The 26,077-nt window shown below is 50.3% G+C and overlaps 1 protein-coding gene across 2 annotated transcripts in view; it reads right to left on the bottom strand.

The window, feature by feature from the left end:
* Window positions 1-26,077, bottom strand: part of SLTM (SAFB like transcription modulator) — a 34,130-nt gene that overhangs the window by 6,578 nt on the left and 1,475 nt on the right. Inside the window, exons 2-17 of one of the 2 annotated variants that reach the window (XM_015407828.1) lie at window positions 22,442-22,529; window positions 19,472-19,536; window positions 18,516-18,686; window positions 17,589-17,636; window positions 16,309-16,333; window positions 14,529-14,997; window positions 13,889-13,938; window positions 10,847-10,956; window positions 7,102-7,251; window positions 6,391-6,500; window positions 4,440-4,597; window positions 3,894-3,985; window positions 3,302-3,465; window positions 1,677-1,857; window positions 625-749; window positions 104-280 (exon numbers count right to left, since the gene is read on the bottom strand). In XM_015407828.1, the coding sequence (XP_015263314.1) occupies window positions 104-280; window positions 625-749; window positions 1,677-1,857; window positions 3,302-3,465; window positions 3,894-3,985; window positions 4,440-4,597; window positions 6,391-6,500; window positions 7,102-7,251; window positions 10,847-10,956; window positions 13,889-13,938; window positions 14,529-14,997; window positions 16,309-16,333; window positions 17,589-17,636; window positions 18,516-18,686; window positions 19,472-19,536; window positions 22,442-22,529 (2,183 nt within the window). The remainder of the gene's footprint in view (window positions 1-103; window positions 281-624; window positions 750-1,676; window positions 1,858-3,301; window positions 3,466-3,893; window positions 3,986-4,439; window positions 4,598-6,390; window positions 6,501-7,101; window positions 7,252-10,846; window positions 10,957-13,888; window positions 13,939-14,528; window positions 14,998-16,308; window positions 16,334-17,588; window positions 17,637-18,515; window positions 18,687-19,471; window positions 19,537-22,441; window positions 22,530-26,077) is intronic. The other variant, XM_015407829.1, reaches the window with a different exon arrangement.

Raw genomic sequence — 26,077 nt, 5'->3', positions numbered from 1 at the left:
GGTAAGCCATAGCAGGGTACTCCCGGCGGCCTTACGCTACAGAGCCATGGATGCCCCGGAAAGGAAAACCTCCCTTCTCCCCCACGCTCCCTCGCACGCACACCTTTCGAAGGAGGAGGAGGAGGAGGGCACGGAAGAGCCCTCTGGGAACCGGCCCCGCTCTCGGTGGTCAAAGTCACTAAACCGGTTCTGCTGTCGGTTGTATTCGGAGCCGTGGCTGAACCGAGCGTCGGTGTCCAAGGCCATCTTCTTGCCTTCGTTCCAATAGGGCTCGTCTCGCCTGCCGGAAGACGAAGGGGAACATTACAGGTGTGATCCGAGTGCTGCTGCTACCTTACGGCCTCCAGCAAATCAACAGGTCGGGCCCTCGCTGAAACACCGTCTCACAAATGGCAACCTCCCCCTCTTCGCACCCGGCAGTTCCTGTGGCTTGCCAGTACCCGGGAAATTCCCCACAACGTTTCACACCAAGTTGCTATACTTTGTCCTGATGGTCCACGATCGTTTAAGGAGGACGCCCCATTCTACACACAAGCCAGGCATTGTTCACCCCTTAAGTAACTGAGTAGCCAGGATCAGCTTCGGAAGAGGAATGCCCCCGGTCTGAAAAGGAACGTGAGCTACCTGTGGTCGACGTCGCGAGGTCGTTTCAGGGAATTCCTCTTCTCTTGCTCGTAACGGAGCTGCTGTTGCTGACGCCGGAGCTCTTCTCTTTCCCGAGCGATCCGCTCGGCTTCCTTGCGACGCTCCTAGCCGGGACAGAGATTGCAGGCACCTTGTCAAAAGCCTTCACTGAGAGTCTGTGTGACATTATTTATCACCACGCTGGGGACTGGTGGTCTCAGGGGATGACTGCAGGGACAGAGCCAGCCACGATTCCAACCCAAAGACACAGCTAAGAGGCTGTTAAGTCCTCAGCCCCACCTTCTCAGAAACTGCAGCCTGCTTCCCAGGGGAGGGAGAGGAGAGGAGAGCACCCCACCGTCTGGGATCACTACAAAATGCGCAACAGTTCCCCAGAAGACCCAATGTTTTGACATTCTTTCCTAAAAGCTCCAGAACGCCCAAAGGCTGACCAGAGCCTTCTCAGGGCCAGAACGGGCCCATGTACTTCACTCATCTTCTGCCCCATTCCCCACAGCTCCCAAGTGACAGTCCCTGTGCAACCCCCCCCCCTCCACAAGCCCACTTGAAACTGGATAAAGCTGTTTACTGTGTGTAGAAAGAGAGATAACGCTCACGACACATTATTTATCGCCAAGGGCAGAAAGGGGAACTTTTCAACCAGTGGAACAGATACGCAGGCAAGCTCCCGCAGGACTATATGGGCCCGGATCCACGTCGGCCTCTCCCACAAGCGGCATTTCCATGTCCACGAGGGGATTGCTCCCTGCTCATTCTCCCACAGGGGACTCCCATGTTCCAAGAGATCCACACAGACCGAGGGTCCACACAATCCCGCCACATTTCAAGGAACAAGCAAGCAGCAGAAGGGCAAAACGCTGCTCTCCTTGCACCGCGGTGTTCATGAGGCTGAGGACCCCCCCCCCCCCCGGTCAAGCATCCGGAAGCCTTTGTGACCTCAGCTAACCAGGGGGGCCTTTCAAAGGAAGTTCACATCACGACTGGGCAGGCAGATCCCCGCGCAACGACAGTGGGAGGGGGGCATTTGATACCTGCTCGATACGAATGCGCTCCCTTTCCAGGCGCTCGCGTTCCATCCGCTCTCTCTCTAGCTTCTGCCTCTCGATTTCCAGCCGCTCCCGCTCCCTCTGCAAGCGCTCACGCTCCTCGCGCTCGCGGATCAGTCGGATGCGTTCCCTCTCGCGTCGCTCACGCTCAGCAATTTCTCTTCGCCTGCAAAAGGTGGGGGTTTGAGAGCTGGGGTGGCTTCTGACAGCCACAGAGCCCAATGCTCCCTGAGACTACTCCAGGACAGGCACACATAAGAATATAAGAGATGCCAATGTTGGATCAGGCCAAAGGCCCATCCAGTCCAACACTCTGTGTCACACAGATTGCCTTAGAGGTGAAGGCCATGCTACAGACAACACTGCAGACCACACTGTTCAGAAAGAGCCCTGGAGTGCTCTCACGTGTTGCAGGGCAAGGCGGATGAAGTCCCGCTTCTCTCCCTCAGAACCAGGTAGACCAGAGGCTGCATCCAGCTCCTCCTACAGACTCCACTACGGGCGCAGCCTTTGCCCAGCAGAAGGCACTTCCCTCCGGAAGAAGAGCCTCTCTTTCCGTGGAGAGCAAGCTTTGCATTCCCGCTAGCAGAGCGGGCGCAGACAACCCAGGGCGAGGGGAGCCTGTCTCGTAAGAGAATTCCTACCAAGGCACGCCTGGAGCAGGGGCGGCACCACTGGGGTGACCATCCCCATCCCTGCCTGCCTCACCTGGCCCCATGAAAGTGGGGGTCACAAACCCCTTCCCACTCTCCACCATGACCTCCATCCTGTCTGGGCTGAGTTTCAGTTTGTCAACAGCTCTGAGGCGCTTCAGTTCCAAGCTCCCACTATCACCTCCACAGAACGTGGATATGTGGAGCCACAAAATCCCCTCCCCCCTCAGGGTTCTGGAATTCAGTAGGATCCATGAGCCTCCGTGGGTGGACCCTTTTTAACTGGGCCCTCTTCCCCAGGGGGGTGGCTAGGGCCCCTTTCACCCTCGCCTGGGGTAGACGGTGGTCAGGCCACGGTTCAGGCTGAATCTCCAACCAGGAAACCCAGCCTTCCCTCAGAGGATCAGTGCAAAAGGTGTGACCTCTTTCCTGCGTTGGACCCCACACGATCTAAGAGAGGCCCAAGGCAATTCTAGGCCCTCTCCTGCAAGGTCTCTCCAGCACGAATGCTGATGTTCCCGAGAACGACCAGTCCAGCCATCGTCAGCACCACACCAGAGGGGGCTCCTGCCAATTCAGACAGGGTGCCCGCCGGGCAGCCAGTGAAGGCACAGGAGGCCTCATCTAATCCCGAATCCGAAATGTAATACTTGGTGGCCAGCAGAATCGCTGCTGTCCTGTTTGGAAGGTCTTTGCTTTTTCTAAAACCTGGGCTGGGGCCACTGATTTGCCACATGGGTCTCCAACAACAGCACATGCTTGGAACTCTGAAGGATCGCAGAAAGGACACACACACACCCGGCATCACCTGCACATTTAAGAAGCACAAATGGACAAGCTTTCGCGTAGCCCTGGCCTCCGGGTGCTGCTTCTTCTCCAACTCGTGGAAGGGAAGCCCACAGCCCAAGACCATGCAGTCAACACCCCTCTTCTGCAGGACAAAGTCCCGGTCCCTACCTGCGGAGCTCTACGGCACGCCGTATCCGTTCCAGCCGAACCATGTGCTCCCGCATTCTTTGCTCTTTCATCTTCTCAAAGGGCAAGATGTCCTTCCGGGCTCTGTAGTCTCGGAACTTCATTTTGTCTGGGAAAAAGCGCTCTTTGTTCCTCATCATCGGTGGCTGGGGAGAGAGAGGTTTGACAGCATTGGAGTGAGAGCGGCTCGTTCACAGCATGGCTGTCGTGGAAGTCAGCGGGCCTTCCAGAACGTGTCCCGGGGGCCCAAGAACTCCAGATTCCGAACTACAAAACCAACACAGCACCACCACCCCCCATCCCAGGAAGCCGTGCACCCCTCCACCTCCGCTTGCAAATGCTCCACCCTTCACCCTTCCTCACTGATGTGAAATACTTTTTGCGCAGCCATCTGGACTGAGGCACAAGGACTTGGCAGGAGTGAATTCCCACCACTCTTAATCTCACAGCAGCAGAACGGTGGGCTCTGGACCTCACTTATCAAATCTTGACCAAGTGGCTTTCCGAGGTGACACCCACCCCCCCTCCCCGGGCAACCTCACCAAGTGAGAAGGAAAGCTCACGCGACACTCACCTTTTCAAACCTCCCCCTTCGAAATGGCCGTGGGTGCACTTGGTCTCTCTTCGTTTGGTCAAGGACTACCATGTGACTGGGGCTTTTCGCGCCTGGGCCAGGGGGAGGCAAGACAAGACAGACACGCCATCACTCACAGGCAACACAAAAGACAGACTTTTTGCTAGGCCAATACGTGTGTGTGTTTCTAGGGGGGGGGGGGAACAGCCTCACTTCCTAAGACCACGCCCCAAAACAATAGGAAGCGTGGGAGCGGTCCACGCAGCAGAAACCCCAGCCACTGTTCTAGGGGGGGAAAGGGGAGGAGAAAAAGGACTGTCAATCTCAGGGCGGGAAGGGAGGTTCAGGGGTTCTGTCTCACAACGTCAACCCCTTACCTAGCTAAAGTATCACAACGAGGCTACATGAACAGACACAACCAACACAACCCCCCCCCCCGAGTTCACTGCCTCCTTGTTGTGGAGACAAGGCTGCAACCCCAGAATCCCGGGTTCACCACCCCACGCGGAAAACTAAGCTGTAAAGAGAACAGCTGGAAATGCCTACTGATTCGCTTCTTGTCTTCAGGTGTTTTAGCGGGCTCTGGCGCAGGGCAGCTGGCTCCGTTATCGCTCTTCTCATCTTTACCTTCAGGTTTCTTGCTGTCCTTGCTCTCTTTCTTCTCGGACTTGTCGGATCTCTTATCGTCTTTTTTGGAGGGGGTCCTTTTAAAAAGAAGCAAGCCGTAAGCAGGGCTCTGCGGAGGCTGAAACCAGGAGGTACGCTGGGTTCCTGGGGGGGGGGGGGCACTTCTCTCCCCGACGTTGTTTAAAATCTTATATGCACCCCCCTCACCCAGCTGGTGTGGAGTTTCTGGCTGCGATGCCATCAGTACTCTGATGACACCCAGCTACTTCTGTTGACAGGCGGCTGGCCGGATGCCGTTCCCATGAATTTAGCCAAAGGTTTGGAGGTTGACTGGTTAGAGCAGAGTCGGCTGAAACTGAATCCGGGTAAGACAGAGGTTCTGGGCCTGGGGGGGGGGGCCGGGCGGGGGGGGGCACAGCTGGGTTGTCAACTTCTGACTCTTGATGGAGTGATGGAGTGATGGCAGCCAGCACTGACGGTCAGGAGTCTGGGCGTGACTCTGGATGCCACCGTGTCTATGGAGGCCCAGGCTGCAAAGGTTGCCAGGCTGGCGTTTCTCCAACTAGGTCAGGTTAGGCAACGGGCTCCCTACCTGTCTCATCCTGACCTAGCCACGGTAATCCATACAACGGTCACCTCCGGGATAGACTACTGTAACGTGAACTACGTGGGCCTACCCTTGAGACTGACCCAGAAGCTCCAACTGACCCAGAATGTGGACACGTGGGTCCTTACAGGGACCCCTCGGATGGCACGTATTCGATCTGTGCTGCACGAGCTACACAGGCTTCCAGTGGAGCACCGGATCGGGTCCAAGGTTTTGGTTTTGACCTTTGAGGCCCTTAGTGGTCGGGGACCCACATACCTTCGGGACCGCCTCTCTCAGTGTGCCTCCAGAAGAGCGCTACGCTCAGGAAGTAAGAACACCTCATGGCAGTTCCTGGGCCCCGCCCGGTGGAACTCTCTGCTGGAGGACATCCGTGCCCTGCGGGATTTGTTACCTTTCCGCAGGGCATGGAAGGCAGAGATGTGCCGCAAGGCATTCGGGTGAGGACAGTGACGGGACAACATGCAGTCTGACACTCTCACCCCCTCCGTTCTCCGCAACTCCCCCAGGAGGGTTGTGGAAGCTGAAATTTCCCCTGCCATCTTGGAATGGATTGTTTTATTTGCTGATACGCATCGTGTTATTTTACTGCTGGCTTTAACTTGTTTATTGCATTGACCTTTGGGGTAAGCTGCCCAGAGCCCTGCTTGCAGGGAAGGGTGGCCTAAAAATTCAAATAGATAAATAAATAAATACAGGGGGCGGTGGGAGCCAATCTGAGCACTCGGGGAGCTCTGCCCCCCCCCCCCGGAGACCAGCCCCCCGGGCCCCCAAACACACCCCCCCCCCCCCGGAGACCAGCCCACCGCGTCCACACACACGCCCCACCCTGCCACGTTCCCTCTTGCATGTCGGAAGAGGAGGGACTTCGCTCACGTCTTCTTGTCCACACAACCGAAATTCAAACAGGTTTGGCGGTGTGAGATAACACAGCTGTCTATACACACACACTTCTAGGCTACGCATGTCTCTCCGCTGCGTGTCTGTGGGGTGCAATTATAAAGACTGGGGGTCCCCCCACCCAAACCAAGGTGTCTGTCCTATCAATTTCCCAGATGGGTCTGAACAAACGCAGGAGATGCCTGACAGAGTCTAAGGGGGGGGGGCAGTCAAAAGGCAGCTTTCTCTGCCCCGCCAGGCAGCAGAATTCAGGCAAGCCACTCCCCCACTGTCAGGGGGCTTCACCGCTGCCCAGAAGGGCTGAGGCTTCTCCCGTCCTCAGACGAGCGGTACTCAAGCCCGCCCAAGCCAGACAAGGCTTACTTGCTGGCTTTGTCGCTCGAGGTCGTCTTCTTCTCCCCGGGGTTCCTGCTGGAGCTAGACTTCTCGTCGCTCTCTTTCTTCATCTCTTTCTTGGAAGGGTCGCCTTTCACCTGCCGTTTGAAAGAAGGCATGTGATGGGACAGACACGTTGCCAGGCGGGGCATCTCGGTCTCGCAGAACATGCTCCCCCAGAACCAAAACAACTGGTGACAAGCTTCCAATTTACTATCAAGGTCAGAGGGGAATGTTTTTTTTGTCGCGCATCCAGGCCAGCTGCTGGTTGGCTGTCAGAACAGGAAGAGGCTGGAGGAGACGTCTGCTGGGCCTTGGGGGTACTATGGATAACCCACTCCAGTCCAACATCTCAAGGAGGGTATTTGGGAGCCCATGCCCATAGGCACGCTGCAAATATGCAAACACACCAGAGCGCCAAACCACACAAAAGGAGCATGACTGGCACTAGACGGGCCTCGCCCCCAAGACCCCCGACTGTTTCGGAGTGAGTTCATTCAGGCCAGTCGTCTCCTTTCCCAGAGAGACCGTGCCCAAGAACTGGCAGATCGCCTTCAAGGCTTGGCGTGGGATGGAAGTGGGACACAGATCAGGAATCCGGCGTGTGGCTGCCCTATCGGGAAGGGACGATCGCTTCGGGGTGCCTCTCCCCCCCACTCCGTGAACTGTTCCTAGCCTGCCAGGGAGCAGGACACCTACTTTCTCCACGGAGATCTGTTGCCCGTGCAGCTCCGTCCGATGAAGGTGGGCGATGCACCTGGCCACTTCCGTGCTGGAGGACATGGTCACGATGCCGTAGCACTTGGCTCCGGGGCTGCGGGCATTTGTGACCACTTTGGCAGCCAGGACCTGGGAACGGAGACCAAACGCAAGTCAAGGTTTTAAGCTGATCCCTCCGTCATATCGCTGCTCTCCGTTCTGGGCAGCAAGGCCGGGGTGAGAGCATTTGTATGCAAACGACTTGCATACACCTTATACGCCTTTAAGGATTAGGTAAGCAAATGTTCCTTGGGGGAGGGGGATATCTGCCAGGTGTTCTATACCTCAACTACATCTTATATAAGCTACAGCTTTCCAAGTAGAATAGTTCTCAAGGAAAGACGGAATCGTTCTTCCATCAGGCCAGCCCAGCCCAGCGAAAACGACGGCCATGCTGTGAGTTATGGTGGTGAAAAGGGATACAGACAGGCCTTCGTAATCTGGTGCTTTCTCACTGTGCCCGCTCCCTGGTCCCTCCACAGGCCAGGCTGGGTAATCAAACTGTAAGACTAGAGAGTTGCATCAGTTTCGCTGCAGACTTCCAGGGAACAGAGCTGTAGCCACCACTTCCCAGACCATTGGCAGCTGGAATCAGAAGGTCCAGCCTTGGCTACTAGGACAGGAGTCCCCCAACCTTTTGAGCCAGTGGAAACCTGGACTGGGGGCTCAGTGACAGAGCATCAGCTTGGCATGCAGAAGGTCCCAGGATCAATCCCCGGCATCTCCAGCTGAAAGGACCAGGCAGGAAGGTAATGTGAAAGGCCTCTGCCTGAGACCCGGGAGACCTGCCGCCCATCGGAGTAGACAATACTGACTTCAACAGACCCAGGGTCTGAGTCAGTAAAAGACAGCCTCATATGTTCACCTTTGGAATACTGACACAGGGCTTTGAGCACAACCACAAAACGGCTGCGGCAGGTGGTGGAACCACACACACAGCAAAGAATCCCGAGTGCAGGGGAGAAGAGGGGCGACTAAAAATGCACTGGGAAAGAGGGGCGAGAACACAGAACAAACACGGTCATGGCAGCTGCCCCTTGAAACGGTGTTATTTTAATTAGATCTTCAGGGGCCAATCGGAAGGCCTGCTCGGCAACAGGCCAACCTGGTCCCACCCACTTTCTAGAAACAGGGGCCACAGTGCCCCGGGGGACCATGCTGGGGACCCTGTCCTCTGATCTAGCTCCAGGCCTCTCTCTCTCACCGCCTGCCTTGGGGAGCTTTAACTCACGGCAGGAGAGGTACTCCGTGGGGAACCCCAGCCTCAGGTCACAGGCCGCCACCCCTATCGGAGCCTATTCTGTGGCGATGAAGGAAAGACCACATCTGCAGCCACTGCCTCGGCACTGTGCGAGGGGGTCTCTTCCGTACTGAGCCTCACGGCTGCCTCTCTGTGCCCTTGACAGCTGCAGAACATTTTGTGGATGGGACCGCTTGCATCTAAATGCCACAGCGGGAAGGGAGTGCTGCCGAATGGAGCCGGAACGACCAGTTGCACAGTCTTATTGCACGCTTTCCAGCACGTGTGGTGGTAAAAAAAAGAGGCAAATTCAGTCTTGGGTTGTGTTAGAAGGGCCACTGCATCGAAATCGCAGGAGGTCATAGCCCCCTCTGTAGACTGCCTTGGTCAGGCTGCACCTGGAGTCCTCCCGTGTGCCGTTCTGGAGGCCTCACTCAAAAGGGATTTGGGCAAAATCGAGAGGGTGCAGAAGAGAGCGATGAGGATGATCGGGGGTCTGGAGGTTGAGCCCTACGAGGAAAGGCAGAGGGCCCTGGGAATGTTTTGTTTGGAGAAGAGGAGATTGAGGAGGGGATACGATGGCTCTCTTTAAATATCTGAAAGGCTGTCCTTTGGAGGAGGGCAAGGAGCTGTTCCAGTTGGCAGCAGAGGACAGGACCCAAAGCAACGGGTTTAAGTTACATGCAGAAAGGTATCGGCAGGAGGTTAGGAAAACTTTTTCACGGTCAGAGTAGTTCAAAGGCGGAATCAGCTGCCTAGGGGGAGGTGCTGAGCTTCCCTTCACTGACCACGTTCAAGAAGAGGCTGGACGAATATTTGCCAGAGATGCTCTAGGCTGGTCCTGTACTGGGCAGGGGGTCGGACTAGATGGTCTGTATGGCCCCTTCCCACTCTGTGATTCTATCTTAAGATGGGGACCAGCTCCTGGGAGACGTTAGGCCTGCCTCTGGCATGCTCGATCCTCACTCTTCCTGGCTACTGAGATGGACCAGAAGAGACCTGGCTGGCTCCTAGGAGGGAGGGAACGGTTCCTGGCAGCATCAGGGAAGCTGTGGTGCAAACCCCCTTGAAGACCCTGGGCACTACCAGTTGGGATCGCTTTAGGCCCGTTCTGGGCATTCCATTCTGGGGCAAGGCCACTTGGGTACGCAAGTCCAGGTTCCCTTGGTTGAATCAGATTGTCTGGGCCCTGATCAGCCAGGCTTCTGCTGAGATTTTGGCGATGAAACTGCCTCGGACGGCTGAGCGGATATAACCTGTGTCGGGAGTCGGGCGGGGACGACGTCCTTGTTTGTTCTTCTCGATGGCTGCTTCCAGCACCACTGACAACAGCAAGCGTGTCGATGGCTGCTGAACTGGGGGCGCCTGTGCTGCAGCGGATCCAGTTCTTCTTGGAGGGCGGAGCCCAGAAAGCGGTGCTGGAGGGCGGCTGGCCCTTCCCCTGGCCTTTGGGGCCCGGTAAGGCTCCCAGTGCTCTTTAACATCCACATGAATCCAGTAGCGTGGGTAAGGCGGTGAGGAGGCGTGGGTGCCACCCGTAGGCTGACCCTTGGGTCAACGTCTTGTCTGCGTCAGTGCCTGAAGGCAGCGAGGGGAAGCGCGAGGGTGAGTACCTTGACTATTAATCCAGGAAAGGCTGAAGCGTCACTGCTGGGCTTTCTGCTGGTCCGGGATTCAGCCCGTTCTGGATGAGGCCACACTTTCTGTCAACCACTCAGGTTTGAAGTGCGGGGGGTGGGGGGCAACCTGGGACTCAGCCTTGCTACCCTAGGGGGTCGGGAAGCAGCTGTAGGTTGGATCCCATCTCATCAGCTGCAGCCCTTGAATCGGTTACACACAGGCTTCGATAAGCCTCAGGCTAGACTGCTGCAATACACTCTGTGTGGGGCGGCCTTCGAAGAGTTCCCGGACACATCCTTCAGTCCAGAATGCGGCAGCCCACTGACTGCTGGAGCTAGCTACTGGGATTGCGTTGATCTCCTGGGTACAATTGGAAGCGCTGGATAGGACCCCTTTGCAGGCCCACGTTGCTTGGGACCGCGATACCGTCGGGTGTCACTACCGGAGGTCCGACAGGTGGCCGTGCCTAAGCAGGGCCTTCTCAGTATCAGCACCAAGGTTACCGAACTCTCCCTCCCGTGAGGTACCTTCCCTTGCAGGCTTAGCAGGGCAGCAAAAACATGCCTCTTTCACTGAGCTTTTGGTACCAAGGGGAGGAGAGAAGCATGTGGATGAACAAACGAGAACTTCTCTACTACAGGCCAGAAGCCAGTCTTTACACCCCAAGACAGACCACGAGATACACAATGAGGAAACCAGCTTCCAGGCCTAGAGGGAGCAGCAGCTGGAGCAACGGGCTCGACGGAAAGAAGAAAGATCCCAACCCGGCCCCAGAGCAATCTCTTACTCAAGCGCCGCTTAGGAGCCAGTGAGTTGAAGCCATACCTTCCCATACTTGCCGAAGAGGTTTTTCAAGTCAGCGGCTTTTGTGTTGGAGGACAAGCCGCTCACCCACAAGTTCCTAGTTGAGCTGCTGCTGCCACTGCTTGCGCTGCCTACAAGAGAAGCCACAAGACAATGTTACAGCCTTCACATGCTCACTCATGTGGCAGCCAACAACTCTGGATGTCTGATGCAGGCCCATAGCTACCGGGGGCTTTTAGGGGCTCCGCCCCCTTTCTTAAAGGTACCGCCCCACAAGAATTTCTCCTGTAAATGCCTTTTCCAATCATTTTAAAACATTTTTAAAAGCAGAGTAGGGTGCTTTAGTGGACTAATTCCCGCACTGAGTTGGAGTAGGTGTCCTCTAGGATCCCTTCTAACTCTGTGTCAAGAAACTGGTCTCCTTTAAGAGAGGTTTTCAGCCTAAGTGTTAGCTTTCTTGACTACAGAAGTCATCACCTCCACCTGCCAGCTTGTTCTCAGAACTGTTGCTTAGGCTGGCAGAAGTGATTAACTTGCAGCAGCTGAGGACTGTCACCTAAAGTGGTTGACAGCTTGCAATTTAGAGATATGTCCTGGTAACAGCTTTCTATTGGCTAAGTGGCTTTTCTTTCTGCACTGAGAACTTCATCCCCACTAGAAAAAAAATTGCCCCACAAGCCACATAATCCTGGTTACAGGCCTGGTCTGCAGTACTACTTGCTTTGGATAGGCAGGACGTGAAGACAGGGGGTGTTAACGTCACCAGAGCAAACACTGATATTCAGTGCACTTCACACATTTCTCAGAAGCAATGGCATCCACAAGTTAGCCACTGACTAGCCAGAGCCCATTAAAACGGCCAGATAATTGCTTCCTGAGAAAAAGTCTGCTACCTGGTTCTTACTGCTACGACAAATGTTTCGGGTATCCTCTAGTCTGTCTTGTGAAATTAAGCCACATCATCGGACCTTATAGAGGCATGAAAAAGCCCACCAGGGACCTTCTGTGAAGTCAAGCTCAAGCTGGTGGGTCAAAGTGATTTTTAAAATCAGGATTAGTCACTGAGTATAATACACAGCAAGGAAAACCATCCATCCAAAGTGGTTCTCTATTTATATTTTGATTTGCAACTAACAACGGGTTGAAAAGATCCACACAGGTTGGGGGAGGGGAGACAATTTTTGCCAGTTCTCCAGCGCTGTGGCAGCCCTTCAACTTCCCTTTATGCTGCCCTGGGGACCCCCATCCCACCCCCCACCCCGGAACAGCACTGGGGGCAGAGCAATTGTGCTTCTATGCACGAAAAGCAGAACGGAATGCAACCCAGCATTACTGTGGCAGCAAATATTCCGGACATCTCCCTAGCATGAGAAAGCTGTGTAATATATTCAGCAAATACATGATGATTTGCATTCGCTGTACACAGTATTTTGATTTAACTTAATTGCAAGCACCACGATAGAATGCTTTGATTTCATATATCGCTTTGTGAGGATCATGCAGCAAGGAGGAGGTGCAAGTCCCCAACAATGGAACCCTCTCTCTTTATTCATGGTTCTATTCCCGTGCTTAACGGAAGCAGACGACTGACTACTCGGGGTGTAAATCATTAAGTGGTAAGGATCTGTGGGTGGGTTGGTGTGTACAGTGTCGTTGAGCTGCAGCTAACTTATGGCGCCCCCGGCAAGGGCCTTTCAAGGCAAGTGAGAAGCAAAGGTGACTGGCCACCGCCTCCCTCTGCAGAGCCTTCATGGGTGGTCTTCCTTCCGAGTACGGTCCACGCTACTGTGTTTAGCTTACCAAAACTTGGGTCCTACTATGTAATTTTTGTATAATTTAACGTGTCACGTTAAGACTTACACTTTGCTTCAGACTATTTTTAGATCTGATTGGTTCTTCAAGCCTCATCTTATTGCACTGATGACTGAATATAACCCATCCTGCTGATTACATTGATTTACTCTGGGTAATCCGCCCTGAGTCCAAGTGAGAAAGGCAGACTACGAATGATGTAAACAAACAAAAATATGCTAAAAATTCTGTAAATGTCAAGCAGGCGCTTCTTACTAAAAGCCAAGAGAGAAATCAGATTCTCTACAGATTCTGTCCGCTTAATTAATGCTTGAAATGATACCATTATCAGTAGTTTAAAGGGCTGATCTACACCCCCAAAGCGTAACCGATCCAAGGCCACGGAGATGGAAGCAACGGCACTGTGCAATGGGTAGATCACCAGATCTAAGTACAGGAAGACCTGGATTCAAATGCCCACGCAGCCATGAAGGTTACTGGATCAATCTTGGGTCAGTTCCTCTCTCAGCCTAACCTACCTCACAGGGCTGTTGTGAGGATAAATGGAGGTAAGAACAATGAACACCTGAGACCCTCAGGGAAAGGGTAAAAATGAAACTCACAGATGCTCAAGGAAGCTCCAAAGTCAAGAGAGGAAAAGCCAAAATCTGAGAAGCTGAGAATGAGGAGGTCCTCCCTAGAGGCAGCTGCTGCAGCTATTACGGAAGACCTGAGAGGCAAGTACGGCCTCCGCCCACTCCAGGTGCATGCAACGAGCAGCTGCTAGGAACGGAAGGCTCAGTTTTATAGCTTTCATAAATTCTGAGACTCTGGGTGCATGCCTGAGATCCCATACGTGTGACGCACAGAGACCACAGAGAAGAAGAGCTGATGTGTTGGTTTTATACCCCACTCTTCACTATCCAAAGGAGTCTTGGAGTGGCTCACAATCACCTTCCCCTCCCCGCAACAGACACCTTGTGAGGTAGGTGAGGCTGCGAGAGTTCTGAGAACTGGGACTGGCCCAAGGTCACCCAGCTGGCTTCATGTGAAGGAGGAGGAGTGGGGCATCAAGCCCAGTTTCTCCAAATTAATGTCCACTGCTCTTTGCCACTACACCAAACTGGCTTTCTAAGAAGAACTACGTCTTACAGAGAAGGGAAAACCTGAACAGAAGCACTGCCCGCTCCTGGTCTTCCAAGTGTGTGACTGGACAGAGAACTCACCCCATGACTAGACACCAGATATCTAAGAGGGAACCGGGCCCATTACCTTTGTCATCCTTTGAGGCAGTCTTGCTTTCTTTAGACTCCTTAGTAGAGCTAGAAGGAACAAAAAAAATCAGAGCAAATTGAACACGTGACATTTCCTTACCAAGAACCTTACACTATTAAAGCAAACCGTTTCTGAAACGTAAGTAAGCGAGTGAGGGCTGGACTGTAATTTGAGGAAATGTGATTTTTTTTTTCCTCTCCCCTCCTCATGGCTTCTTGCTCTGATTTTCCCCAGGACGCCTGAAGATCTAGATTTTCTGACAATTTTTATTCAGTGGATATATGGTAATCTTCTCCACATTCTGGACTGGGACTTGGCTTCATTTTTTGGTGCTCTTAGAACTGAGAGTTGTTCAATACCATCATCACAAAGGTACTTAAAACTTGACTACTTGGAAAAAAATAATAATAATATGCTGTCAATTCGCCAATGCACTCAGCAGGATAAAGAATATAACGAAGATCCCGAGTGGTTTTTTTTTTTAAACACAGGTAACTTATGGCCGTCAATACATATTTTTATAGGCAGGAGCATAAGATACTAATTACAAGTTTCTTGCTGCTACCCCCATAATGCAGAGTGTGATCTTATTTGAATGCTGGTAGGTATCTTAAAGAACGGACATAGAAAGACAAACCTCTTTGCTTGACCAGCGGCCCCAGCAGCCGAGGGACCTTTCTTCAAAGTATCTTTCTCTTTGTCTCCAGAGTCTGCTTTCTTCGAGCTTTCTCGGGCTTCTTTCTTGACGGGATCCCCCTTCATGCTGTCTTCCTTCTTACCATCTTTATGGTTCTCAGTCATCTCATAGTCCTTGCCTTCCTTCTCCGGGCTTGGCGCAATGGCATCCTGCCCGTCTTTTGGGTTACTTGCTTCTGAATCTGTAATTTTCAGATTTTTACCTGTTTCTAGGAGGTCATCGCCATCAAAGTCCAGAGTGATGGCGTCTTCGGCCTGGATTGTTACCGATATGTTATCGTCCTCGGCTTCTTTCCCAGACGCATTTGCTTCCATCTCTTCGCGAGCCGACTGATCGGCCTCAGCCAGGCTCTCTTCTGAAGGAAGAGGCTTAGATACTTCTTGTGTGCCATCACCAGAACCTGCTTTATCTAAGAGGATTTAACAGGAATAAATATTGCAAAACGAGAAGTTTAAACATTTTTCATATGCACAAAGCTAGAAGAGGACCTAGAAAAACACAAAGCCGGTTATTAGAACTGATGGAAGGTTAGGAGAAAAAAAACATAAGGGGGCATTAACACACAAATCAATCCTTTACCCAGGATCACTCAATTCTTCATGGCAAACCAATTTTCTAGACCCAAGTACCAGAAACCGAACAGGAGTCCAGACATGGGCAGGCTCCATCCACATGACACCTGTTCTTCGGTACAAGTGTCTGGCTTCCAAAGCAGGCAGTGATGAGCAAAGAGGTGCTTCTTCTTCATGGCTCAACAGCAAGTCAATATTCCCAGATGTCCATTTACAAGTCTGTCCATCTTCCAGTATCCTTCCGAGAGACCAGAGCGTAAGAGCCAAATCCTTCACAGCTGCACTAGTGTCCCTCCTGCCTTCCTTCCCAGTGGCCACTTGCCAGCCACGGTGCCCTTGCAGAAGTCGGCTGCAATTGGTACAGTACAAACATTGGGCCAAAGTTCACAGAAGGCTCCTCATCTTCGTCCAGTGTGCACACGGGTCCATAGGCTCAGTTCTCTCGTTGGCGCCTCCGGTGGCACTCTCACGTTACACGAAGAGGCTTCTTGCTGTGGGATTCCTCACAAAGACCAAGTTTACACCCCCACGTGTGCACAAGCTTCATGACTCCAGTCGTGTGAAGTCACAATGGTCCCCTGTCCTTTAGTCCACCAATACGCAAGGTCCTTCGGAGTGCTCTCTGTGGGTCTTCTTTAGCAGGAAGGCTGGGTCAGGCGTTGCTTTCTGAAGCTGTGCTCCGCAGGGTAGCTTTGAAAGGCACAAGTGAGCAGACTCCTTCCGAGCGTTGACAGATCTCGCGCGAGACCACGAAGCATAAGGTGGGCATTTTGCCAGTGCAGTAAAAAGTAGAGCGCCATCCACATTGGAATGGCTGTCAGATTCCATTCTGTAGAATGCTTTGTTCCCATGAGGGCAGCTGGCAGCTACTACAGTGCAGGGGAAGTGTACACATCAAGACTTACCGTACCTCAAAGGTTCATACCCGAGGCGTTTGGGGACCTTGGCTCCATTCAGGCACCTGGTAGGCCAAATAGGCAGTGAAATAACTGGTGTGTGTGTGTGCGATTTAAAGAAAAGCCAGCTGTGAGCATGGATCCAACCACTGTCCTCGGGAGAGGTGCTCACAGCCAAGGTGCCTGCCATTTATCAAAAGCAACCTCAAGTATATTAGAGCATTCTGAACTGTCCTGGACCTCAAAACATACCTCTCTCATTCTCTTCTTCTCCATCCTGTAAGTCAGAAAAAAAAATCCACTAAGTATTTACCGTTCTCATTAAACAGAGCAGGCAAAATACCAATACTTCAGAAACGATAAAAGAACAGAAAGGCTTCACTACTGGTCTTTTGCACTGTTAGCATCTGCTACATTTAAAAGAATAAGACAGGCAATACTTTGCAGCCGCTCAGCCAATGGTCTGGTTCAAACTACTCTACAGACCTACGTCTGCCCTTCTGCGCAAACGGCAGACATAGTGCCCAGCGAGGAACAATTTCCTCCTGCTTTTTCCACACAACTAGTCTGAGAAACAAAGTCTATTCTTTTTATAGAGGATTTTATTAGTTTATATAAAGAAAGTATGGAAGGGGAAAGGAAGGAGAAAAAGAAAAGGGAATGTAAAAATATTCAAGTTCCAGTTCAACATTCTGCATGCGTATCTTCTCATTACCATTTCACAACTATTTCATTTTATCATTCTTCTTATTTTTCACTTAGTTGTATTTTCACAGTACCTGAGTGCAAAATTCTATTTTTGAGAACCCTCACAGTTAACCCAAATTAACTTGCAGGTGGCTGGAGGCAGGGGGCATACTCCTTCGACAAGATGGCGGCTTCGGCCCAGGCAACAACACACATGCCTCGAAGTGCCTCTTATCAGCCTGCACTGGCAGGCCAGCCACAACCCCTCCTGGACACAGCTGAGCTGGACATAGTTATCCATACGCTAGGAGTGCGGAGGCCTTTTCTGCAATGCACTGCATGTGCTGCTGTTTGGGAACTGCAACCGGTCTAGGACCTGGTAGCTTGCTGGGGACAGGCCGGCCGGCCTGGTGACTGATGGCAGCAAAGCCATGAACACAGAGTGGATTTTGGGCACAGCTGCTGATCTGCGGGCTTGCCATATGAGAAACTGGAGGAGACCGCGGGTTCTCTTTCCTCAAGGTCTGGCTTGAAAACCCAGGCAGAGAGCCACAGTCTCATTTCTTTGTGACACTGGGCTCTCTTTTTGAAGACCAAAAATGTTCTCAGCTTTGCTGAGGCATTCTCCTACCCGCTCATTTCATCCTATTTTTGTGTTTCGTTTTACAGTTTCCACCGGTTTTTAAACAAGCAGTTCAGAGCTTTAATATCAATACGCCTGTGCAGCTTCCGGTCTATGAAGCTTTAACTGTGCTGCAATGAAGTCTTGCGCTTCGGCCCTTCCGGCGGAATGCAAACGTGGCCTGCTCTCTAAGGAGCTTTGAGGAGGCAATTTAGAAACTTACATGAGAAGCAGCAAGGCTGTCATCTTCTGCATCTTGAACATCGGTGCCCTGAGGAGACAAGCCAAGACAATCTAACTAGGCTAGACTGGAACTCACGACGCTTGCAGAAGGAAGTGGGTGTCCCAGGGCTTTCTGCTTCAACGGCAGCAGATTTTGACAAGCTGCCACAGGTGAAGCAGACCCTGACGAGGGAAGCCATTCACGCTAAACTGACAGGATGCCTTCGGAGAGATCTGGGAACTCTGCAGCCCTCTGCTTCAGTCGGCCTTGTCGCAATTTCTCAAAATGGTTACCTAACAGAATGCTGCAGCCACAAGTGCCCACTGTCAAAGTACACCAAAGAGCACTGTGTATTAGTGTCACACACTCTTCAAGCTGAGCTGCTACTTCATAATGCCCTTATTCTAAGGAAGAACCACACAATACACAATTGCCAGGACAGGTGGGCTTCCTCCCGAACCTTGGGAGGCACAGGAGAGAGGGAATTTTAACTCCTCCACCCAGATCACTGCTGAAGACGTCTTCCAGAACTGCTTGGTGCTACACTGCTGCAGCAGAGTATGAGACATCTCATGGAAACCACCACCAGCATCATTTGATCAAAGGGCAACAACAAGAAACTGGGTAGATTACTTTATAGGCAGTGGGGGGAAGTCACCATCATTAAGTCTATCTCCACACTGAGTCTCCTTCTTCTCAGCTACAAGTTCAGATCCTGCTGAGATAGCTTTTCCCAAGCAGTTTTTACATTATATTTTAAACAGTATTTTATTAGCTGTAATCAACTCTGGAAGCTAGTTGCTGGCTGAGAAGCAAGAACACACGCACAATAAGTTTTTTAAAAAGGCTAGAGCTGGAGAAGCCTCAAAGGTATTAACTTTTTACATGCCATTCCGACATTCAGCCCAAAGGGTTTCTGCAGCATACCTGGTTTCCCAACTCCTTTTCCGCCCGTTTTGAATGAGCTTTCTTCTTCTCTGCAGGAAACGACGCCTTAGATGCTGAGGAATCATCTTCGTTTTCCACAGATTCTTCAGAGTCTTTCAATTCATCATTCCCATCCTGGTCACTTGCCTCTTGAGCTTCCAGTTCACACTCCTTTCAGAGATGAACACCACTCAATATAACACTCAATATAACCAGCCTCTGGCAGCCAGCAACTCTTACAGCAAGGTCTAGCTAGAAATATGGTCTCCTCGCAATCAGTAAATGGTTCGTGCTCTCAAGGTTTAGCCCAGTCACCACTCTATTTCTTCTAACTCACACACAAGTTCTCACTTACTGAGTTCAGTCACCTACTTGGAGAACTAGAAAAGTGATCAACTGCAAGATCAGACTGAACAATGCTTAATATTCCTCTCAAGTGAGAATAAAGGTAGCTGCCTTCATCCGGGAAGCAGTGCAAAGAGAAGCGACCCTGATTAGTTCCGTGAAATGTATTCCCTGTTATAAATGCTCTGCCCTCACCTGGACCGCCAGGCTAGTCTGACCTTGTCAGATCTCGGAAGCTAACCAGGGCTGGCCCTGGTCAGCACGAGAGACGGAAGACAGCCATCAAGGTCTCTTGCTCTGAAAACCATACTGGGTTGCCACCAGTGCTCCCTCTAAGCCGGAGAGTCTTGTGAGCAAAAATTCTACTTCATGAGCTACTGGCATCAAAGTTGTGAGTGAGCGATTTGGCTCCTGCATAAATTAGTTTGCTCTGGAGCCATCCTTCCTGAGCTGAGACAAAAAAATGTGTGAGCTGGAGGCTAAAAACCTATGAGCTAGCTTACACTAACTCAGCTTAGAGGGAACACTGGTCGTCCACAAGTCAGCTGCAACTCGACAGCAAAAAAGGGTGCTTAGGTTTGGATCTCTCGTTTAAATCATGATGGTATTACCTTGACCAAGGAGTCGTCTTCCACTGAAGCATCACCGCTCAGTTCATCAGTTTCCGGCTTCTTTCCTAAAGAAAAGGGCATGCTAATGACTACTTTGAACAGGTTTGGGAAACATATGTCCGGCTGCGAACAAAAAAGAGCATGCCGTGCAGCCTACCAAATAAAGCCCATGTCCTACAGCGTCCACCATGTAGAAGGCCCTTTTCAAATGCAACAGGGGAAGTGAAATAGAAGGGGGGGGGGACAGAGACCCTAACATTTTTAACAATACCCAAGACTTATGTTTAGGTTTTCTACAATGAACAGGGAACTCTGCACAGTGGCCACCGTCATTCAATGCAGGATTCGGCTTTCATGAGTGCCCTACGCAGCCACGTGCAGATCCAAAACATTTCAGTTTTTGCCAAAGGAAAAAAGGGTGGGCTTGCAAAAGCTAAGTAGCTGATACATCAAATTCCAGAAAAGGAGTTAAGCTCCCAGAGTTGCTGGGCGGCTCTTATCGCTTCTCAGAGGTATCTCATATAACTGGCATTTGGTTCACTTGACAACATCCAGTGTTCTTGATAAAAAAAACCCAAGAGAGTACTCAGAATGCGCTTTACTGGCAAAACTGGAGCCCGTTCTGAATGCATCCGTGTGTCTCAAGTCGAAATTCCAGATCATCTGTATTTACACCCAAGCAAGCTGCCATCTGTACATGGACCCTGCAAGGAGCCAAGCTCCTGTACTCCTAAGCTGGGGAAATCGGTTGGCTTTTTCAAAATTTGACTTTAACACGCATTAAGGGCCGCCTCTCAGTAGAAACTAAGAACCGAGGGAGAAACCTGTCTTCCGACATGGAACATCACGAGCGTGGCACAGGCTATGGGGCCCGGGACTGACATGACCACAAGCATGGAGACTGAGCCCCTGACCCTGGGAGATTTGCCCATCTGTCACTAGGAACCTTCCCCCTCATGCCCACTGGGGTAACACGGCATTCTCTTGTATTAGCTGAGCTCAGTACTCAAATTCTGAATTTTCAACAACAACAAAAAAACCCTAAGCGCTCTGAGCAGCAGTCCTCACATGGGGAAAGTGCTGTTTATTTAAAACATTTATTACCTGCCTTCAGGGCTTTTTTTGTAGAAAAATCCCAGCAGGAACTCATTAGCATAACAGGCCACACCCAATAGCAGAAACTCATTAGCATGTTAGGCCACACCCATGACAGCACCACTCATTAGCCTATTAGGCCGCACCCACATGTTACCAGAAGTGTGAGTCATCCAGCCACACCAACCTTTTGCTGCTTATTCTGTTTACCTTGTTTGTTGTCAAAACCCAGAGCTTTTTTTGTAGCAGGAACTTCTTTGCATGTTAGGCCACACACCCCTAATGTAGCCAATCCTAATGAGTTTCTGCTGTTGGGTGTGGCCTATTATGCTAATGAGTTCCTGCTGGGCGTGGCCAACTCAGGAGCCAGCCGGAACTCCGTTCCTGTGTGTTCCTGCCCAAAAATAGCCCTGGCCCCTGCCTGCCTTTCTTCTTTACAGAGCTCAAGGTGGCTTCCAACACAGATCAAACACATAAAGCAAAATGCATAAAAAACACACAAGCCAAAATTTAAAATCATAGTTCAGTACTGCTAGTAAACTTAACCAAATACAGTCCTAAACTCCCCATATGGTGGGGAGGGCGGGATATAAATGTAATAAATTAATTAAATAAATAAGCAAAACCATCTTCAACGGTCTCCTAATGACTAACAGTGAGGGGGCCAGGCACACTTTCCTAAGGAGGTTGTTCCATAATTGATTCCCGGTGGGGAAGGACACATGGACTACAGTGGGTGACATGTGCTGGATTTGTAACTCCTTGTGTTTCAGGAGTGCGAGAGGGACTGAAGCGAAACAGGAAACACCAGAAAGCAGGCTGCCCTGAGGCAAGTGGAAAAGCTCTCTTGGGGCACCCACTAACATGACCGTTGAAGGGTTAGATGGCAAAATACTGATGTTCACTGTTTAGGAAAAACACAAACTCCCAGTGGGATAAATTGGATTTGAATTGCCTTTACACTGCCTCAAGAGGAGTAAACTCTAATCCACACACACTACTGATCAACAACACAGATTACCTTCAAGCAAATCTCTGCACTCTCTGCTGCAGTGATGTAAAAGCATTCCTGTTATCCCTTGAAATTTAAAGGGCACAACACAGCACTCCGTCCACTCAGGAAAACAATTTAACAGCGGTGGTTAAGTGCCAGGCCAGCCTACTTACTCATGCCAGAAAAGTCACAAGATAAAACATTCATCCATCTGAGATAGAAATGCCAGAAATTTCTCTTTTGGTAGTCATACTTCGACCCCTTGTGAAAGCCTGACTGGTCAATTTTATACCTAGCAAACTTTTAAATTCCACACACAACTGCACAACATGAATGCCTAACGCAACACGGTGTTGTGTTATTCCATCATTAAACTTTCATCATTCCACTAACACCAATAATAAATTTAACTAATATAACTAATAAATTAACATAGCCTGCCGTGGGAGAAATAACCACCAAATTCATTCAGCACAAATATTTAGGATACTGCTCGCATTTTTTCATCGTGTCCTTCAAGGGCAGCTGGTATTGCCTATATGGTATTGCTTGGCTCCATAACTGATGTTTTTTAAAACGTGAGCTGCCTTAAGACTGAAACAGGGCACAGAAATATCAATACAAAATATAAAACACAATAGCTACAGTATGTTATAAGCATTCAGCAGAACAATTTCAGCCTATGGAAGCAAGCTCCGTGTTTTAATTCAGAGACACACAGTACATAAACAAAGACTGAAAAGCAGAGTTACCTCCGCAGCACAGACTAAGGCTTCAAACAGGTTGGTTATGATTTTGGCAGGGGAAGAGAGTTACTCAGCTTTTCAACAGTAACACTTGTTTTAAAAATGTCAAAGAGTTTTCAGAAAAAAAGTTTTAACCTTTTCCTTTTGTTGGTTTCTTATTTGGCGTATCAGCCGAGGCAGCTATTTCAATATTATCTGGATCTCCTCCTTCCTCTTCAATAGCCTAAGACAGAACACAAGGAGAGGTGGTGAGACCTCCTGATTTTACGCATGAATCTGTTATGATTTTGCTCTGATGCACACATTGTTAGCAACTTATTCCAAACGGTAAAACAAGCAATTCATAATAGACACTGCTTTTCCAAAGAGCAGTTTCAAAAATAAGAGGCACCCCAAAATCATACTTATGGCAGAGAATGCAGACCACAGAGAGACATTTAACTTATTATCCTTGAGAATAGTGGAACCAGGCCAGATCCCTAAGCACCATTTCTCTGAATGAGAGTCAAATGAGTAGCCAAGCTTATTACTTTAACTCTACCTCAGATAACATAAGTTACAGGTACATTACTAGTTTTAACCTCAGCAATGCTACCAAACACACTAAGAAACCTTGTTATGGCAAATTACTGAACATTTTACAAATCAGGAAGAGGAAATCAAAAGAAACCTCAACTTGAACCTGTTGCCATGGCACTCTCAAAGTATTGACTGAACCAGTTAACTGTTCATTTTACAGAGCACATTGACTCCCCAATTCGTAAACTGCCCGTCCAGACAATAACTGCTTCCCTTCCCTGCACAAGTTGAGAACCACGCCGAGGGAGCTGCAAGCTCAGGGTCCACGTCTCACCACGCACAGAAGGCAGTGTCACCCTTCCCTGCACAAGTTGAGAACCACGCCAAGGGAGCAGGGTCCATGTCTCACCATGCACAGAAGGCAGTGTCGGCTTAAAACTTTCTCCATTTTAATGCAGAGCCTTCTTGATTTGTTGCTATGTTCTACACTTCCAAATCTTTGGGGAGAACCAGAGAGAAGCTGCAGTGACATCCAAAGATGTCTGAAATTTCAGACTAAGCTCAAACCCATACTTTCTGTACCGTACCTCACCTCTTGGTCTACCTGCTGGCTACAGTGCAACTCCAGGAAATGTATTGATCATCACTGTAAATCAACTCAGCTTTTCATTTTTGACACAAGCAAAGACTAAGACCGCTTGACCTAACTCATGCACCCTGAGAGCAGACAGCAATCAGGAGTCTTCTTAGTCTTCTACCGTTGTGTGTAGTATTTAAGTGCTGCTACCCAAGTATAGCATCACATGAAGGCTACGGACATATATAAAAATAACTGCTTTCCCATTTAACAAACAGGGTTCCAATCTCATGCAATTAATATGCCATTTTCCTTGCACAATACAAGTTATACATACTGACCATTCACATGCAAAAATGAGAGTATTCTGGACTGGGTCAGCAGCAAAAACCACAAAAGCATCCCATGACAGTCAACTGGCAGTGCTAGACGTTGGGGATGGACACAAACCTAAAAATTCCGGCCAGACCAGTGAGGATCCATCTAGTCCAGCATCCTAACACACAGAGGCCAACCAGTTCCTCTGGAGATCCAAAAACAAGGCATAGAGACCGAGGCCTTCATAAAAACATCAGAACGGCCCTGATAGATCAGACCAGTGACGGTCCACCTAGTCCAGCGCCCCATCTCATACAGCCACCAACCAGTTCTTCTGGATGGACAGCAATGGGGCATAGAGGCCGAAGCCTTCATAAGAACGTCAGAAGAGCCCTGCTGGATCAGACCAGTGACAGTCCATCTAGTTCAAGGACTTCATAAGATATCAGAAGAGCCCTGCTAGATCAGACCAGTGAGGGTCCACCTAGTCCAGCATCCCATCTCACGTGGTTGCCAACCAGTTCTTCTGGATGGACAACTATAGGGCATAGAGGAGCCCTGCTGGATCAGAACAGAGAGGGTCCATCCAGTTCAGCGTCCTGTCTCATGCAGTGGCCAACCGGTTCCTCTGGGGGTCCAAATGGACAGGGCGTAGAATGTCAGACCCCTGCAGCAATCAGTTCCCAACAGCTCTCATTCAAATAAGTAAAGTTTATTGAGACACAGAGTATGCAGATATCTTAACCATTTCGTGTTAGAACTAAAGGGAAGAGTGCGACGCAAGCAATTATACAATATTCGAGGGGGTCCCCTGATGGCCCATGGCCAATCAGGCTGCAGGTAGGAGCCCGCCAAAGTAAGGGATTACATTTCCCAAGAGAAAGGCTACACCAAGCATTCAAAGTTACAGAGAGATAACAAAAACACTGAAGTCACAGCAGAAATGAAACTCAGCATTCCAGAGCCTCCCCCCATTCCCGTGGCAGCGACAGAGATCCAGCTAACATAGAGTCTGAAACCTTCCTGTGATGTCGCCTCCTGGCTCTGGGATCCAGAGGATTAGTGCCCCTGAATGTGGAGGTTCCCTTCAGTCGCCATGGCCAACAGCCATGGCCAGACCTCGCTCTCCTCTACAGCACAGCCCTGCCAGACCAGGGCCTGAGGCCACCCAGTCCAGCCAGCCCCAACCCACCTGAAAAACACCGAAAGTGATGTGTCTAATAGAGCACTCTCTCAACAACGCATAGGGATGCCAGGCTCCAGGTGGGACTTGGAGATCTCCTAGAATTACAGATCGTCTCCAGGATACAGGAGTCAGTTCAACTGGAGAAAATGGGTGCTTCGGAGGGTGAACAGGAAATTATTTTAATCCCATAATGCTCCTTGTTATAGTTCTCTTGTCCTGGCACTTAGAGGTTACCAAGCACAACAGATGTTTTCACATGAATGTTATGAAGCTTCATTGTTCAAACACATTATTTCACTATATGGTTTCCGGCATTTTAGGAAAATGGATAATTGATTGTTTATGGATGTTCTATGTATGTTCTTAACTGTATTTATGTATGCATTTTATGTAAGCTGCCCTGAGCCTGCCTTTGTGGGGTATAAATCAATCAATCAAACAAACAAACACTCTTGGTGTTGTACCCCAGTGCGGTCCCTGCCCTCCCTGGTCTCCACCCCAGAAATTGCTAATGAAACGTAACAAGGGGACCCCAATTTAAGCACCCCCAAGGATCCAGGAATTTCCCAACCGGGAGCTGGCAACTGTAGGACAAGGGGAAAATGAATGTGATTTCTGAATGTGGGTTCTGACATTTCTTCTGATCCAGATTTTGGTATGTAATCTAGAATTCCCTGATTAGAGAAATTTATAGAAGAAGAGACTGGATTTGTACCCCACCCTTCACTACCCAGAAGAGTCTCAGAGCGGCTCACAAACTCCTTTCCCTCCCCCTCCCCACAACAGACACCCTGTGAGGTAGGTGGGGCTGAGAGAGCTCTGACAGAAACGGCTCCTTTTTCAAGGACATCTGCGCCAGAACTACAGCTTGCCCAAGGTCATCCAGCCAGGTGCAAGTGGAGGAGTGGGGAATCAAACCTAGTTCTCCCAGATTAGAGTCCGCGCATTTAACCACGACCCCAGACTGGCTAATGGAATATATACTTTATAACTGCACTTTTTTGTATATGAAGCTATATATTAAGGAAAAGCATTATTAAGAGGCCTCTGGGGATAGGATTAGGATGCAATATGAATGGAATGCGTATTCAAGAAGCTGCAAGGACGCCCAGAGTGAAGTTGAATGTGAATCACAACGCATATCACCCAGCTCCCTAAAACAAGGGAAAGA

This window comes from Gekko japonicus, unplaced genomic scaffold (assembly GCF_001447785.1).
Source record: "Gekko japonicus isolate JY-2015 unplaced genomic scaffold, Gekko_japonicus_V1.1 scaffold3221, whole genome shotgun sequence".
In the NCBI taxonomy this organism is placed as follows: Eukaryota; Metazoa; Chordata; class Lepidosauria; order Squamata; family Gekkonidae; genus Gekko; species Gekko japonicus.
This window is presented reverse-complemented; position numbering and strand designations above follow the sequence as displayed.